The sequence below is a fragment of the Zerene cesonia genome, chromosome 16 (assembly GCF_012273895.1).
Source record: "Zerene cesonia ecotype Mississippi chromosome 16, Zerene_cesonia_1.1, whole genome shotgun sequence".
NCBI lineage: Eukaryota > Metazoa > Arthropoda > Insecta > Lepidoptera > Pieridae > Zerene > Zerene cesonia.
The window spans coordinates 703,170-719,539 of record NC_052117.1 but is presented as its reverse complement, the minus strand read 5'-3'; the positions used below and the strand labels follow the sequence as shown (position 1 = coordinate 719,539).

Below are 16,370 nucleotides of genomic sequence, written 5' to 3'. Positions count from 1 at the left end.
TTACCAGATATTGAAACATTCTTTTATTTTCTGTGATTAATTTTATTGTACTGAGAAGTTTATCTTTGTAACATAATATACTAAAAAACACATTTAGACAATATAATGGTGACTAATAATTATGTAAATAAACGATTCTATAGTAGCTACAATTACTTTTTTATAATAGCGAACAATTCAAATATGAATGCAAGTTGGTAAGAATTGATATTTATTTCTGTTTCACGCAAAAACCATAGAACGTATTTGGATAAAATTGTTGGTTTGCCTTGTTTAGCTTAGATTAATAAAATTAGTAAGTCGGTAGCGGAAAACAGTCTGAAATTAATAACCTATATAAAATTGAAATACACATAGGTATATCGATGAAAATAAAAGAACATACTGTTAATATGAATAAACTTTATTACTACAATAAAAGTATTTAATTAACCGCACTTGCTTGTAACAAAACATTCAACAAAATACTTTGGGAGCCAACTTAACACTTTGGGTGCTGACTTATTATGCCCTAAACAAAGACCAGTGTTTCTCAAACCACATCAACTTGCCTCCACCTTAGATTCCTTTATACATAGATAAATGAGTAACACGCAAATTTGTGCTGAACTATATTCCTGCTTCAACAAGTAACTAAAATTTATAGACTCACAGCACAAAATAATTTGCGATCTTAAAATTAAGATAAAATCTTTACTTGACTAACAATAACGATCACCAATTCCTTTCGGATAGGAATTCTTTTTAAGAAACGGTGATAAAACAATGGTTGACGATGATGCGTTGTAAAATAAAAAATAAAATCTATAGGTATTTCATTAAAATTAGTTGCGAAAATTAAAATTATAACACGCATAATAGATAGTGTACAACTAAGTGTTTGAATCGGTTAGCATGTTTGCAATAAAGTACAAACTGAAATTGATAAAATGCGGTCAAAATAAATAGAGAATAATTAAAAACCCATCAGTACAATCAGCGCATCATCGACAACTATTACTATAAATATTAGTTATTAAAACATCTTATCAACATAAAGCAGATCTGACAGCACCATATTTTCAATAACACTTTAAAAATATATAAGCTCACCATATTATAGAAATTGTATAAAATCTAAAAGATGTAAATGATAATATACAATACTACGCCTTATCCATCCTCAGCATGGCCCCATTGGTATCTTAACTCTAGTATCCATTCAATATAAGGCTCTGACTTGTCAACGAACAAAAAATTTATTAGTGTCAGTATACAGGATATATACGATTTCAAAATTTATTAAGCCCCCATGCGCTTATAAAATCTCATCAAGGAACCATCGAAAGCTCGCTAAATTACAAGAAAATCTAACAATCCATAAATATATTAACATAAAGTACGACATCATTAAATCATCATGATCAAATAATATATAATTGATAAAAAAACCAAAACTTTGCAATTGCAGAGACAATTTTAGACATTTTGGAATGCCGATACTCTATCACTACTTTATATATAAAATAGATGTTAAATATATATAGTAAATACTTTATTTCAACATAATATACAATAATAAAAACTACTACCTAGCTTTTATATACTAAATACATTTGGTCTTTGGATGAGCATGTCACATTATGGCTTGTGTCATCGTTTGTAACTTTAAATAATATAAGTGCACTTTAGAATTTAGTTCTCGACATTTATCCTTTAAAATACTATACTAGACTAGACCTGCAACGAAAGCTCTGCACCATTTCAACTTCTGTTAATCAAAATAGAACGTCACAGAAGCCGTTAAATCCGTTATTACAAAATAAAAAAACAAAGAACAAAAATTTGAGAAACACTGTTCCGCAAAGAATTAAAATTAAATGACGTTTGCAGTATAAATCTACGAGACAATTTTAACTTGATGATAAAGATGTTGGGAAAAGGCGCAAATTCTATATAAATTTTCGATATAATTCAGGTACCTAATTGGGACATTACTTAGTTAAAGTATGTTTTTTTTTTTTCTAGATTAAAAATATACCTTGATACATTAACGAGTGTTTGAAAACAGATAAATAAAACGAAAAACACTTGTTTTTTTTTTCAAACTAAAACTAAATAAAAATTATCACAAGTTATACGTAACGAGTTTCACTCGCGAATGTGATTGTTTTTATTCCTGGTAATATCACCTTCCATTGATATTTGGATAAACGAACAATCTCGAAGTGTTACCATATGTGAAAAGTTATCGGATTGGGAATACAATAAAATTCTCGGGTATTTGTTAACCACAATAATAATAAAACTTAAGGGGTAAACGTTACCAATATATATAAAAATAGTGTACATTTAAATTGCACATTTGCATTTTTGAAAAAAAAAAAAATCATCTTAAAAATGCAATGCAGTCTATGCACGTGTCTTAGATTCACTATCGTCTAAAACATTAAGGCGATCTGGATATTCTAACTCTATACATACTGAGGTTTATTTTATATTTATGATGACTTATTTGGCATTTAAAAAAAATATTGTGATGAATGACCGGAATTCAGCATGCTCTATTCATTAATTGGCGATCGAAACATGCTGTACACCGCACTTTTTTTTTAATTTTTTAAAATTTTATACACATAAAAATACATTATGCCTTGTTTTATTTCAGTGACAACTATCTATCACCCTTAAATCTCCCTAAAAAGCAGGATATCGCAGCCTACCTCTAAGTATACATATAGTTCTTCTATTTAGTATAAATAAAGTCTATACCTAGTTTATAAAAACTACCATTAAAAGTGTACAATTAATCTTTATGCGTACAATGTAAAAGTAGATTTATATATAAATATTTTCTGATTATAAAGTAAATAATTTTTGGAATATCTTTTAAGGCTAGTCTGGTATTTTATACCGTGGAAGGGTCTTCGCACACTTTGGCGACTTTAGTGGTCTCTTCTATTTTGGACGTGTTCGCTGCGACTTCCGCAAGGGTGGCTAGGGCGAACAGGTCGACACTGTTGTGGGGTGTACGATTGCACATGTCCATATTCTGCACCACAGTGCTCGGTGCTTCTGTTGCGATCTTTATTTCGGGGCTTATTTTATTGCCCCCGTTCATATCGTTGGAGACTAAACTGTTGATTTCGAGTCTTGTGATGCTTATTTTCCTTGGCTTGCGTTTCTGACTGCCGATGACTTGCTCGCGCCAATGTTCAGCCATCTCACGCCGCTCGTCCATCAGCGGCCGCGGCACGGAGTTGATTATCTGCGATGACTCCAGCGCTTTGGGTTTCAAATTGATCGTTTTCTTCTTGCGTTTGTTTTCACGTTTCTTCTGCTGGAACTTCTCCAGGCTGAGCGACGGGAGAGCTTTGATTTTCGCGTCCAAGTCGAAATCGGCAGCTTTGAATGTTTTGTTTGGATTATTGTCTGGTTCGGACGCTTCGACTGTTTCAGCTTTTTCGCTTTCAGCCGACGTATCGATTGTAGTGTTCGATTTCGAAGTGTCAGTGACTATTTCTTCTTGAGCATAGGTGCCTGGATCCCAACTACAGGTGGCATTGTACCCTTCGTCCATCCGATCGGCATAGTCCCTCCTCGGCCGCTTGTTAACAAGAAGCCCCCCAACCGCCATGAACTCTTGGTAACGCTTTCCCTTGCACGATCGTCCCGATTTAGAATTCTTCTCATCGTCCGACCAATTCCTGGTGTCGTCGTCTTTTGAATAACGCTTATCGACTATTTGGTCTATCACATCTTGGTTGGTGAATTGGTCATTTGGAGGGTCAGTGTGGTTGTAATTGAACAAACGCTCCTTCTTCACTTCGAACTCGTCTTCAAACATCTTAGTGGTTTCCGTTAAAGCGTTTTGGAGTTCACGTATACTATCCTCCCCTTGAATTTTGGGTTTTTCTATTACATTATGAGATCTGTATTCCGTCGAATTTGAGATCGAGTTGCACTTAAAGGAAGGGGGTGAGTAGTAAGGGTTTGGAGTTGTATTTTCAGTCTTAGGCATGAGGAGGCTGCTCAAACCTCCCATTTGAGCTTCGTCGGCGAGTTTGCCGGGCGTGAACATCGATAGGGGTTTCGGTTCACTGTCGTGAGTGTTCTGGTTGGTTTTCTTATTAAAGTCTATTTTTGTAGAATTATTATTTGTCTTCTCGTACTCATTGTCGTGATAGTCACTGTTGGGGGCCTCGTGTTTGTCGGTGGAGTCCCGCGGCCGGGAGGAGAGAGTGCGCAGTGGCGGGGCGGGCAACTTGTACCATTTGAAATCGGGATTCGCGCTAAAGAACGCGTCTTTGTACTAAAAAAAAAGAGACAAACGATGCAATTAATTAATATAGAAACTCGTTTTCGATATTGAGACTATTTTGAACAATGTTAATGTGTACCTGTTTAGCAAGACCTGTGTAGCAAGCTTTCTCCTCCTTGTCCAAGTTGGCCCACCACTCGCCGAGAATTTTGGTTATTGATCTGTAAACGTATGCAGTAAGATTTAATAATATTTATTTATACGGAATAAATTGTCAAGGTTTAAAAATGATAGAGTATTGTATATATCTTAAAATAAATATCATACAATGTATTGTACCTTTCATTTAATAATTCTTAAATTGAAAAATAAAACAATGGTAATTCTTAAAATTCTTCATATTGAATATAATAAAATTGTAAATATAGAATATTAGTATTGCATATGGGAAACTGGTTTTATATAAGTACCTACTAACATGGTTAAAATTTGAGTGATTTATATGTAATTAATTACATCTTTGATAAATAATAATAGTTATATCTTACTCAAGTTGTATCTTAATCACTAAACTGAAGTGAGACACAAGAGTCCAAAACATACATTCTTATAAACTTTTAGGTATAACCATGTCGATCTAGGACTAAGAGACAAAAGTATACCATAACATAAGAGTTCATAAATCCGCACACAAAACATACTTCATTATTTTAATAACAGCCTCGAAATCACTTACGCCAAAGCAATTGTAATAGATATTATAGTACATTGCAGTAGCTTAACCCACTCCTAACCACCAAACCCTAAAATTTATCTGTTGGTTTAAAATGTAATGTATGGGATAACTTCGGTACGAAACTTGATATACAAAGAGACTTTGCCAATATAATTCTAGATCCAATTTCTATCCTGGTATCGCGCGAGCGAAAAACAAAAGAGTACTCATCATGCTCAAGAAGAAGGATTCAGTAAGCTTGCTGCTTCGTTTACAGTTTTTTATGCATTACTAGCTGCGACGCGCGGTTTCACCCGCATAAGTCCGTATCCCGTAGGAATATCACGATAAAAAGTTACCTATATGTTATTCCAGTTGTCTAGCTGTCTACGTACCCAATTTCATTGCAATCGGTTCAGTAATTTTTGCGTGACAGAGGAACAAACACACACACACACATACTCACACATCCTTACAAACTTTCACATTTTTAATATTAGTAGGACTTTTGTAAAAGACACCATTATTATCACTTCCCTTCAAACAAACACACGTTACCTGTTCTCAAGGTTGGGATACTTGTCGCGCACCACGCTTCGGTGTCGTTTGCAGAATATCAGAAAGGCGTTCATGGGGCGGCGCGCGTGGTGCGCCGGCTGCCCGTCACCATCAGGGTCGTGCATTATCACTGTCTGAAACGGTAAACAATTCTGAAGTGAATTAACTATTTGGGAGCGACTGAAACATCTTCATAACAAGAACGCTGAATATAAAACCGACTTTCTTCTGTCTTTCGTTAATTATTATAAAAGCCAAAGTTTATGGATGGTTGATTGATGGTTCGATTAATGGATGTTTGTTAAGTATTTCCAACAAAAACTATCTAATCGTATTTGGAAGAAATTTGGCACAGCGAAGCTGCTTTTTATCCGGTAACAAGTTACAACATAAGTTATAAGTGTTCACGGGCTGATTCGTAAAGAAAGTAAAATTTCTGCACATTATAAAAGCACAGACATTGTCCAAGAAAAATACTAAGTCTTTATCAAACTCTGCATTGTACTCTCGGTTCCTATTTATCTGATAGTGTATTGATATTTAGTTGTCGTGTTAAGAAAAATTTTTGTATTTTGATGCACATTAAGCACTTGTGGTATATATTATTTCGTAGGTTTAGGTCTTATGTCATCCTATCCAATACTTTCTTAATAAAGACATCAACACCTAATGATATCCACCATAAAAACGTAAATAAACCTTTTCCCTTTTCCCATAAAAGTTCAAGGAATTTTGTTAAAATTTTTGTCTAGGGTTTTGCACGTTTTTGCGTTTTATAGGTACTAAGGAACAAGTAATAAGATATAATAAAAAATACGCCTATTATACTAGCCTATACAAGCAAAGCATGTCAATGAATGAACATTTTAAATATTTTACGAATAATCGTATTATTTAACATCAGCATTTGACATTTTATAAAATTCTATCTAACTTCAGATTCTGGCGGAAGTTTCTTATCTACATGAATTTAAATATAAAATTATTAAGCTGTATAACATTCAGCAATTTCTACTTATATTTAGGGGCGATTTTTCATTCCTTGGATATAACTTATCTAACTTATCCGTTCAATAAAGTATTAAACAATAAAATTAAAATGTCAATACTCCAGCAATGCTACCAATATTATAAATCCTACTATTATATTCTACTATCCTACTATCCTACTAATCCGACTAATATTATAAATGCGAAAGTTTGTAAGGATGTGTGTGTGTTTGTTGGTCTTTCACGCAAAAACTACTGAACCGATTGCAATGAAATTTGGTACGTAGACAGCTTAATTATTGGAATAACATATAGGCAACTTTTTATCCCGATATTTCCATGGGATACTGACTTACGCGGGTGAAACCGCGGGGCGCAGCTAGTTAGAACGTATTTGGCTTGCATAAAAAGGCAATAAGCAATAAATTAACTATTTTTTTATTGATATATGATCAAAGAACCAGCACGTACAGGCTGTATTAATTCATATCTTACAATATCGAGACGCCCCAGCTTCACCCGTGGTACATACATACTACGTAGCCTACAGCTATATACTCGAGGAAAACGTACGTATCCAACTATGAAAGATTCTTTTTAAATCGGCCAAGTAATCTGAGATAATCGCGTGCGAGCAAACAAACTATAGGTATCTACATTATTTGCAAAGATACAACCGTACCCATAGTTTAACATACGACAAATGACAAAAAAATAACTTCATTACAAAGTCATTGACCGCTTATCGGCGCTTATCACGTAACGAAGTTGCACATAGAAAAAAAAACGATATACAAACATATTATATGAAAGATCTCAAATTCTTTGTGAAAAACGATCTTGGAATATCTGATTCTGATATCGGTGAAGTGTAAAATTGGGCTTTTGTGTAAGAAGGATGAGTGAACTTAAGGGATATCATCATCGTTGTTATCATTAAAACAATAGACTGCTTCTTATACATTTTTGCCTATATAATTGTGTTTTAAACATTGTTAAGCATTTAAAATTTAATTTTATAGTATGCAAATGCTTTATAACCGTTTTTTTATAGATGGCGTGGGTCATTATTCAGCAGTTAATCGAAAGAGTAGAAGAAATTCGATTGCTGAGGCGGGATCACGCGTGGCGAAGAGGTCGGGCGTTGCCACGGTTCGGTGAAAGAGGTTGGTTCGAATCTCACCTCGTGATCTAACTTTTTCTATTCTTTAAAAATTTCTCATTTTCAACCATAGCAAAAATTTACATTGTCGTCCGTAATAAATAGCAAGAAGAAGAAAGGAAATAGATTTTATTTATACTAGCTAATAATAAAATAACGAATAACAATAGAATGATATAAAAAGAAAGAGACAGAGATCAAGAACTTCTTTCTCCTGAATGGTCTTAAGCAACGTATTACGAATTAAGCTTCTGCTTTTAATATATGGATTATGAAATGTACTTTTGTGGCTTATTAAGTGATTTATTTGTTTTTCCCACCCATTCCCTTTTAAAGCTTTTTTATATCAGCGGACAACAGAACTGGTGATTCGCCTGATATCGAGCGATCACGACGCTCGTTGCATTAGTTGTAGCGCCTCTGCGAATGCGCTGCCGCTTTTAAAAGGTTAAGGGTAAGAGAAATTGACGACTGATAAGGAATGGACTGGAAAGGGTGGGGAAAAAGAAACGGGCTTCCGCTGGTATACAGATCCATCAATCAATTTATATGACAAGACCGCCCACGGCTGACCAGTATTTCATTCGGCTGACCGATAGCTAAAGTCCACACAACCTTAACAGTTTATTCAACGGTTTATAGAATGCAAACAATGTACTTCCACCGAATGTTGAAACTGCTGCCGACACACTTTCCGTGACCTTTTTATCCGGTTTGTTTTCAAAAGAAATGCGACAGAACCATCTAGAAATCGATAAGTAATTTTATACCACCGCAGTCATGTATACATATATACCTATATTGGTTTTTTTTCGAATGTTTAAATTGGATTTAATTCTCTTTTCGACCGTGGTCTCACATTTCCTACATTACACAGTTTATCGTGAATTTTACTCACAACTTCCAAGCTTTCTCTTGGATGTTGCTTATACGTTTAATAAAATCAGTATGTTCTTGCTAGACAAACAAAGTTGAAGAGATTTCGCTGTCTGTTCCGACAAAAGCAAATCCTCATATAAAGTTAATCAAGCGCAATATATTCTGATCTAAAACAACAAATTTATCAAAAGATGAAGATGAAAATAAAGTCATTTTTATCACTATACAAGTTGTATACAATTAAAAGAATTAACAAAAACTTTTACGAAGATAATGAGACATTACTACTTTCACCTTTAATAGTTTAGCGACAAAGGAAAATAAACAGCGCCATATGGCAACCCTAGCACCGACGCGGTAGGGCCTGTCCCGATGCGCAGGAGTTTTCACTTTCGGCGGGCGTCGTCCGCGACCTTGACACACTTTGTTTTACGGTCGAGGCTGTGTGCCCGCAGAAATTTCGTCTTTTTAGCACGTCTCCAATGATTATGATCGGGCATTATGGCAAATAACGATATTTTTATGACGTCAGGTAACATTTATTTCATAGTTGTTTATATTTGGTTGTAATGGCAATTCTCATTTCAATCGGATTTTATTTTAACTACGCGGTCGAAGCCACAGGCGGTAAGCTAGCTAGATTATAAAAATCTAGGAAGGCCCAGTAATTCTGTGTTTATATTACTTATAATATGCATGTAATGATATATATAATGGTAGAAAGATTACAAAATAAAATCGAGCTATTTTCGAGATCTCTTTGTCTATTTTATGAAAACAGCACAATAAAAATAAACAGGGACAGTGTTTCAAATGTAAATGTTTAATTAAACATTACATAACCGAGCTGCCGAACACAAAAAGAGTACGTACTCCATTATAAAACCACTTTTATTTTTGAAGCTTGACTTGTTTCAGTTAACTGAAACGTTTAAACGTTTGAACTGAGTGATAGCATTTCATAACACAATTACCATAATTGTTCGTGAAATGCTTCGAAATAAGTTCTCTTAGAAACTGTACACCTACTTGTGACAATAATGTGCCTACGTATTAGTTTGGTTTAGACTTTAGCTTTTAGAATTATTGGTAGTTTTTATTACAATTACCAGTATTTCGATTGCCCTTAAAATTTAAAATCTAAAAGACTCACTTTTTATTTTATATTTAAAATCTAACATGTTAAACCTGTATAATAAAAACATATCAGACAAGTTTTTAGATAAACAAACAGCAATATAAATTCAGGGATACACTTTTGGGAACTCGATTTTTGAGCTGTTTTTACACAGATTTAAGAGGTTATTACGATCAGGTGAAAAAAAAATGGTATGGTATTCTATGTAACGACAGTTGGTTAATTAGTGTGGTACTAAAACATGGATATTTATTGAATAAAATTTACCGGCTATTTCATTATATAATTTACAAAACGCCTTTTAAACATAGCATAATATATTATTAACGTATCTACTTATTCCCTTCCCTTATTCCCACAAAACGAAAACCACGCCACGGTCTCCGAACTTAGGTTTCAGAAAAAAAAAAATTAAAATGTAATAACAATTTCGTGCAAATTGTTACAGGCTTCGAGGCAAGGCTGTAATCATGCATAATACCACACAAGGTCAAGTATATATCGTGCGAAATGACGAGAAGGTCGCCTCAATTCATTTGTTTCGAACCAAAACCGTTTCCATTCCCGCCAAGTGTCATTATTATATATAACTAAACGCTTCTTGTTTCAAATATAAAAAAAAATCGTTATTTTTTTTTTTTTATTTAAAGTGACAACCCTATGAGGATGTAATAAGGTAGTACAACTTGTATAGTTTACGATGTATTTGTCAAACTATTTTTTTTTTAATTATAACATTTTACTGTTACATCTATAAATATGGGGTTAAACGAAAGAACAAACTTCACACAACGGGGCACAGTTGATAATTGCTAGTATATATTGAGACCTCACGAAATTAACTTCTGTATCATACAGCACCTTATCACAAAAATTCCAAACGCATTTGCGTTATCTATTGCCACTTATTCGAATTTAAATATAGCGTACTTCTAAAAATTTCTAATATTTTTTTTACAAAACTACACTGTTTTCAAATTGTCAGAACTGGATATACAATAAGAAAAATTCGTCCAAAATCGGTTCACAGGTCTGAAATAAAAAAACTATCATTTCTTTAGCCTGCAGTATTTCCTTTCTAAACCACTTTTTGAAAGCCTCTATGTCTTCTTTAACACGCTCTTATGACCTGCATTTTTGTATGTAACCCATTCCTTTAGATTCGATTTTGACCCACTTTAAAACGACAGATATAATTTAAATTTTACACACTTTGCGAGGGATGGTGACAATTATCGATAATTTCCTTATTATACTACTACTATATACAGACACAATTTAGTTGATACTGTCATTAAAAAGTGATTTTTAGTCTTTTAAACATAGTATTATTTATTAGCTGGAAAACATGAACACTGCGAGTCAATTCTATTTTTCTTTGAAGTGGGCGGATCTATTGCACTCTTAAATCATTCTTCCTTTACCTATAATGACCATTCAACAAATATGCTCGTGACCTCAACGTCCAAACAATATTTCTCGATTCTGACAATCAATTGATCAATATCCATTTATAATGTATAAAAACCGTTCAAGGCTAAGCAAGAAAAATATCTATAAATGTTTTTGTACGGTAGTTGGCTTAAAAAATTGTTATTACTGGGATATTTTCCGTCTAATGAACCATTAAAAGGTCACTTGGTGTGCGCCCGCTTGTCTGTGGGTAAGTCTTAACGAATGAATCAAGTAATGAGTTGAGTTTTAATAATAGATTTTCCTTCAGAATAGCTTTTCTTCACAGAACTTCAAAACTTGCAGATTTTCTGCATCCATTAGCAGAGTCAAGTAACATAATTTTTTTTTAATAATTACATAGTTCTAAAAATAAGACAGGAGTCGTCCTAATCCTAAGTTCTGAGTCAATTCAATTCACACCCAGTATAATAAGCTGAATCACTATTATTCAATACACAGCCGTTTCTAGCCAGCTTTGTTAGGTTTCGTTCGGGATTCGTCTTGAAACCTGACAAAGGTGACATAACAATAACAATACAATAACCTATAAATGCTAAGCCTAGTGAATAAAGGGCAACAATGACACGTTTCATTAAGAACTAGCTCGAAGGACCTTATTTTAGAGAACCCCCACTGGTTATCCTGCCTTGCATCCATTTAATATGTTTTCAAGAGGCCCATAAAATGCTCTCCTATCCAAAATAAACCGGGTTATTTGGACGTTCTTGTAAACACATACGAATTTTAGGGCGCGGGTGAGAGATCGCGTGTTACTAAAATTAGACATTTTGACGTGTTTTCAAGCGTTCCGACAAAGTAATTGATGTCATGTGGATAAAGAAACTCGGTGAAAGTGCACGTTTCCAATATCTGAACCATATTCTTCCTCATGATTCAAAGCGTTTTAAAAACCCATCCTTTGTTACTTGGTATTCGAGTGAGACGTTTTCCCTATGAAAAGGCTTAGCGACACACAACACAACGTTGCGACATAAATGAAGAATATTTCTGAAATAAATAATTCTCGCTTGCAGTTAGTTACTAATTTCAATTTCTATTACGATCTTACTTTTATATGTTACTTTGAACGTATTAACTACATGTCATAAGAATAATAAATTGATTTGTCATATATCAGAAGTCAGATTGGCTCAGTGGTGAGAACCTCGGACTTCAAAATCGATAAGTCAGGGTTCGAGACCGGGCGAGCGTGCAGGAAATAAATTGATTTTTCAATTTATCTGCGCATGTAGATAACATCGCCACTGCTTAAAACGGTGAAGGAAAACATCGTGAGGAAACCGGCATGTCCGAGAATCAAAAGTTCGACGACATGTGACATCTGCCAACCCGCACTTGGCCAGCGTGGTGGATTATGGCCTGAACCCTCATAGGAGGCCTGTGTCCCAGCAGTGGGAACATATATGGGCTGATGATATCAGAAGTAAACAAGTAACAAGTACTTCTAATATACTTATAATATTACTTATAATATACTATCTTCGTAATGTTGTTTGAAGAAGTGACAAATAGGTAAACAGTTGCAAATAGGTTTTTTTTACTATTTAAAAACTTCAACTATAATCAACTGATTGAACATATAAACACGTTTTTAGGAATGAAAAAGATTATATTCATTATCCATGTATTTACATAAACACGCGGCCTTGTTCCAAGAAGATCACGTAATTAGGGAGCTTATTGGTTAATAATATATTTATGAGTTTAAAAATAATTTCGTGTTTACGTAGAGTCCGTTGTGAGGCAGCCAATATTATAAAAATTCATTTTAAATCACTCTTTAAATAAAAGTTTGCATAATACAGCTTATATCTTTCAAGGTTTTTTAAATTTCTTCAGCGACTTAGTTGTGACAAGGTACTATGCTGACAGAAAGAGATAAAAGTTTCCAAAAATGAAGGAGATTTTTGATAGGAAAATGTCCGGTCCATTACTCTGCGGGATGTCCAGCGGTGACCTTTTCTGTGAATATGGCTATTACAGATGGTTTCCTACTAGCAAAGGTCCGATGATAATACCGCCCCTCCCTTTTAAGTATTTTCTATGTATACTATCCAATGCAAACATATCAAAACTTTCCACGAACACAGCAAATGCTTTGATCATTTCATCATACACGAACATTTTACCCAAACACAATTTGGGCTAACGATATTTAAAATTAATTAATATCGCATTAATTACTTTAAGCACAACATGTACGCGGTAATGACACGCTCGTTTACATAATAATTATTATTATCGATTTTCTATAGACATGCTAATGCTGTCAGGCGTTACACGAAAGCCGAGTTACATGTCTTGTTAAACACACAATAGCATGGATGTTTTAGCGTTTCCGTTTCCTTTAATTTCATGTAAAGATTGGTATAATACATCGTCTTATTTTGGATATATTTAGCAGCCAGTGCAATATATATTTACATCCACTATCTAGTAACAAATTACTATATCTAGTGTAAAATAAACAGAATATTTTTCAAATCTATCGGTGCAGAGTTCAGTGTTTAATTCAGCCGTGAAGAAAAGACAGACAGACAGAGTTGCGAAATAGTTCAAGATCCGAGAACGGACCTTGGAATAATTTTTCCTTGAAATCCCACGGGAGCAGTTTTTCTTTAACACGGCCAAAGCCGCAGTGGAAATCTTCTTTATAAAATTAGTGGCGATCCACCAACTCGTTTTTGGGTGGTATTTACCACCCAAATCGATTCCTTGAATATGTTGATGAAAATCATAAAAAAAAACATTCTTAATGAACGAACATTATGCAATTCCTTTTAACAAAAATCAAAACCGCCTTCATACTGCCAGAATCACATAGACCAAATTGAAATGGGACAACATTCAAATTAAAAGATCATGGAATCGTAAAAATCGGTTCACTCAGTAAAAAATTATGAGGTAACAAACACAAAAAACACATTCGAATTGATAAGCTCCTCCTATTTTAAAGTCGGTTGAAAATAGAATAAAAATGTGCATCGTTTTAGATTACATTTTTATGTTAGAAATATTGGGACATAATGCAGCGTAATTCACCTTTGAACTTTACCTCCTGTTTGAAAAGGTTTGGAACAGCTAAAATATCAATTCTAAAATTAATTTAAACAATGTTGTTATCAGAGTCAGAGCTACATACATAGACAAAGTAGAGGGTATGCAGAAGAATCGGGAAATCCCCGTTATGTAAATTGAATGTATGAATGTAGCATATCATGAAGCTTGCAATGTTAATGGATTTAACATTGATGTAGGCGAAACCGCAGCTTTAATAAGTCTTGGATTCTTGCGCCATGATGATTTGGTAAATTTGTTGTAACAATGGGATATGATGACATATTTAGCGAATAGTTTAAATATCCATTGAGGTTCTTAGGAGCATTTGAGTGCCAACTCGTGATAATAAGCAATTGAATAACATTTAGGAGTTTATTGATGATAAGCATCGTATGGTTAATCGTTTGAATTTAAAGGAAATAAAAACAACTCAGAACAGAAACTGGGGAAACCATTTGGAACTCTATTGGAAGCAAGTTTAGGACGATTTTGCATTATTTCACTGTAATTGTAGATAGGCGTCGGGCACAGTTGAGTTCAAACATTATGTAAATAATCGCACTAATGAATCCGAAAAGTTGGTATGTTTGACTTCATATGATGATCCAGCAAGATTAGGCGTAGTTTACTATTAATGGATAACTAAACAGAATTGAAAGGCAAAGAAATAGGATAACATTTACAAATTAGGATACAAGCAATTCGAATCCTATTAGATTACATTTCCATTGAAGAAAGAATGATATTTCGCCATTTTAAGCACAAACAATATGCAGAACAATTCAGTTTTGAACCTTATCACCTTTTTTTGGAAAAATAAACAAATGTTGCTAGACGCAGAAAATATTCATAAGTAACTGATATCGTTTAACATTTATACAGAGTCAATGAAGGTGTTCCAGGTTTCCTCTATCACACAATTGATTAATCTGATCCTATTTACCTGATACTCCGAAATAATGATCCAAGACCCGACAATATTAAGGCGAAGGAATTGTGACCCAATTACCTCGTCACCTAACTCTATACCCACTTTGAAAAGAGCGCGAGAGCGCGGATTTGCCTTCGTGGGCATTATGTACTTTTGTAAAATGGGAAATTGTCGACTTTTGAAAATGTCGAAAACATGCGACGTTACATATTAATTTTATTCCTATTGTAGAGAGAGAATATTATTGAGGATTTGCTTGCGGTAGCTTTAGCTTTTTGTTTTTTGCCTATTTATCGTTTGTGGGTTCCATGATCCATCTTATTGCAAACTACAAGGAATTTAGCATTCCTAATTGTATTATATACTCGCATACAAACTAGTCCTGCTAATATTATAAATACGAAAGTTTGTTAGGATGTGTGTGTGTGTGTATGTGTTAATTGTTACACTTTCACGCAAAAAGTACAAAACCGATTGCAATGAAATTTGGTATGTGGACAGCTGGACAACTAGAATAACACATAGGCAACTTTTTATCTCGATATCCCTACGGGATACGGACTTATACAGGATAATACGAGAAAAGTACTCTCAATAACATTTTCTCATTTTCATTTTAAACCTTGGGCCAAAAACATACAACCATCCATCGAAACAGATTATATAAGCCTTACGAAAAGATTAATACAATACAGACATTTTAATTCCATTGATCTATTTATTAAGCGTTAAAACTGCACAAAACGAACAGTGTAAACTAAATGGAATGATAGACTCCTAATCAGACTTAATATCTTCAAGGTATCATGTTAAAAGTGCTTTAAGCTCTGTTAATTAGAAACAGCTTTGTACTTATCTTATCCGTGTCAAAACTGTTCCTGTAGTTTTCATGCTTTGAAAGGAATCTTTATATAAATTTTAACTAAAATTTGCTTGTATGGGCTTTGGGAGAAGAGAGTAATGTTATCGTTTATGGTATGTTGTTTTTCCTTTGTGTGTATTATGCTGTTTTGTTGATTGACTTGGGGATAGACGCGTTTTTTTAACATAAATCGAAAAAATCGAAACTTTTGAAATAGTGAATGGAGAAAGAGGACTTATCAGAAAGTGGCCACTTGCATCTAATATATATATATATATATATATACCTAGGCTTGCCATAAATATTGTAATAAAGAAAAAAGAAAATTGTTAACTGCAAATAACATTTATTACTTTTAC

The 16,370-nt window shown here is 33.8% G+C and overlaps 1 protein-coding gene across 1 annotated transcript in view; it reads right to left on the bottom strand.

Moving 5' to 3' along the window:
• Positions 1 to 385: 385 nt before the first annotated feature.
• Positions 386 to 16,370, bottom strand: part of LOC119832812 — an 18,380-nt gene continuing 2,395 nt past the window's right edge. Inside the window, exons 2-4 of the mRNA XM_038356584.1 lie at positions 5,514 to 5,647; positions 4,380 to 4,461; positions 386 to 4,291 (exon numbers count right to left, since the gene is read on the bottom strand). Of these exons, the coding sequence (XP_038212512.1) occupies positions 2,888 to 4,291; positions 4,380 to 4,461; positions 5,514 to 5,638 (1,611 nt within the window). The 5' untranslated portion in view covers positions 5,639 to 5,647 and the 3' untranslated portion in view covers positions 386 to 2,887. The remainder of the gene's footprint in view (positions 4,292 to 4,379; positions 4,462 to 5,513; positions 5,648 to 16,370) is intronic.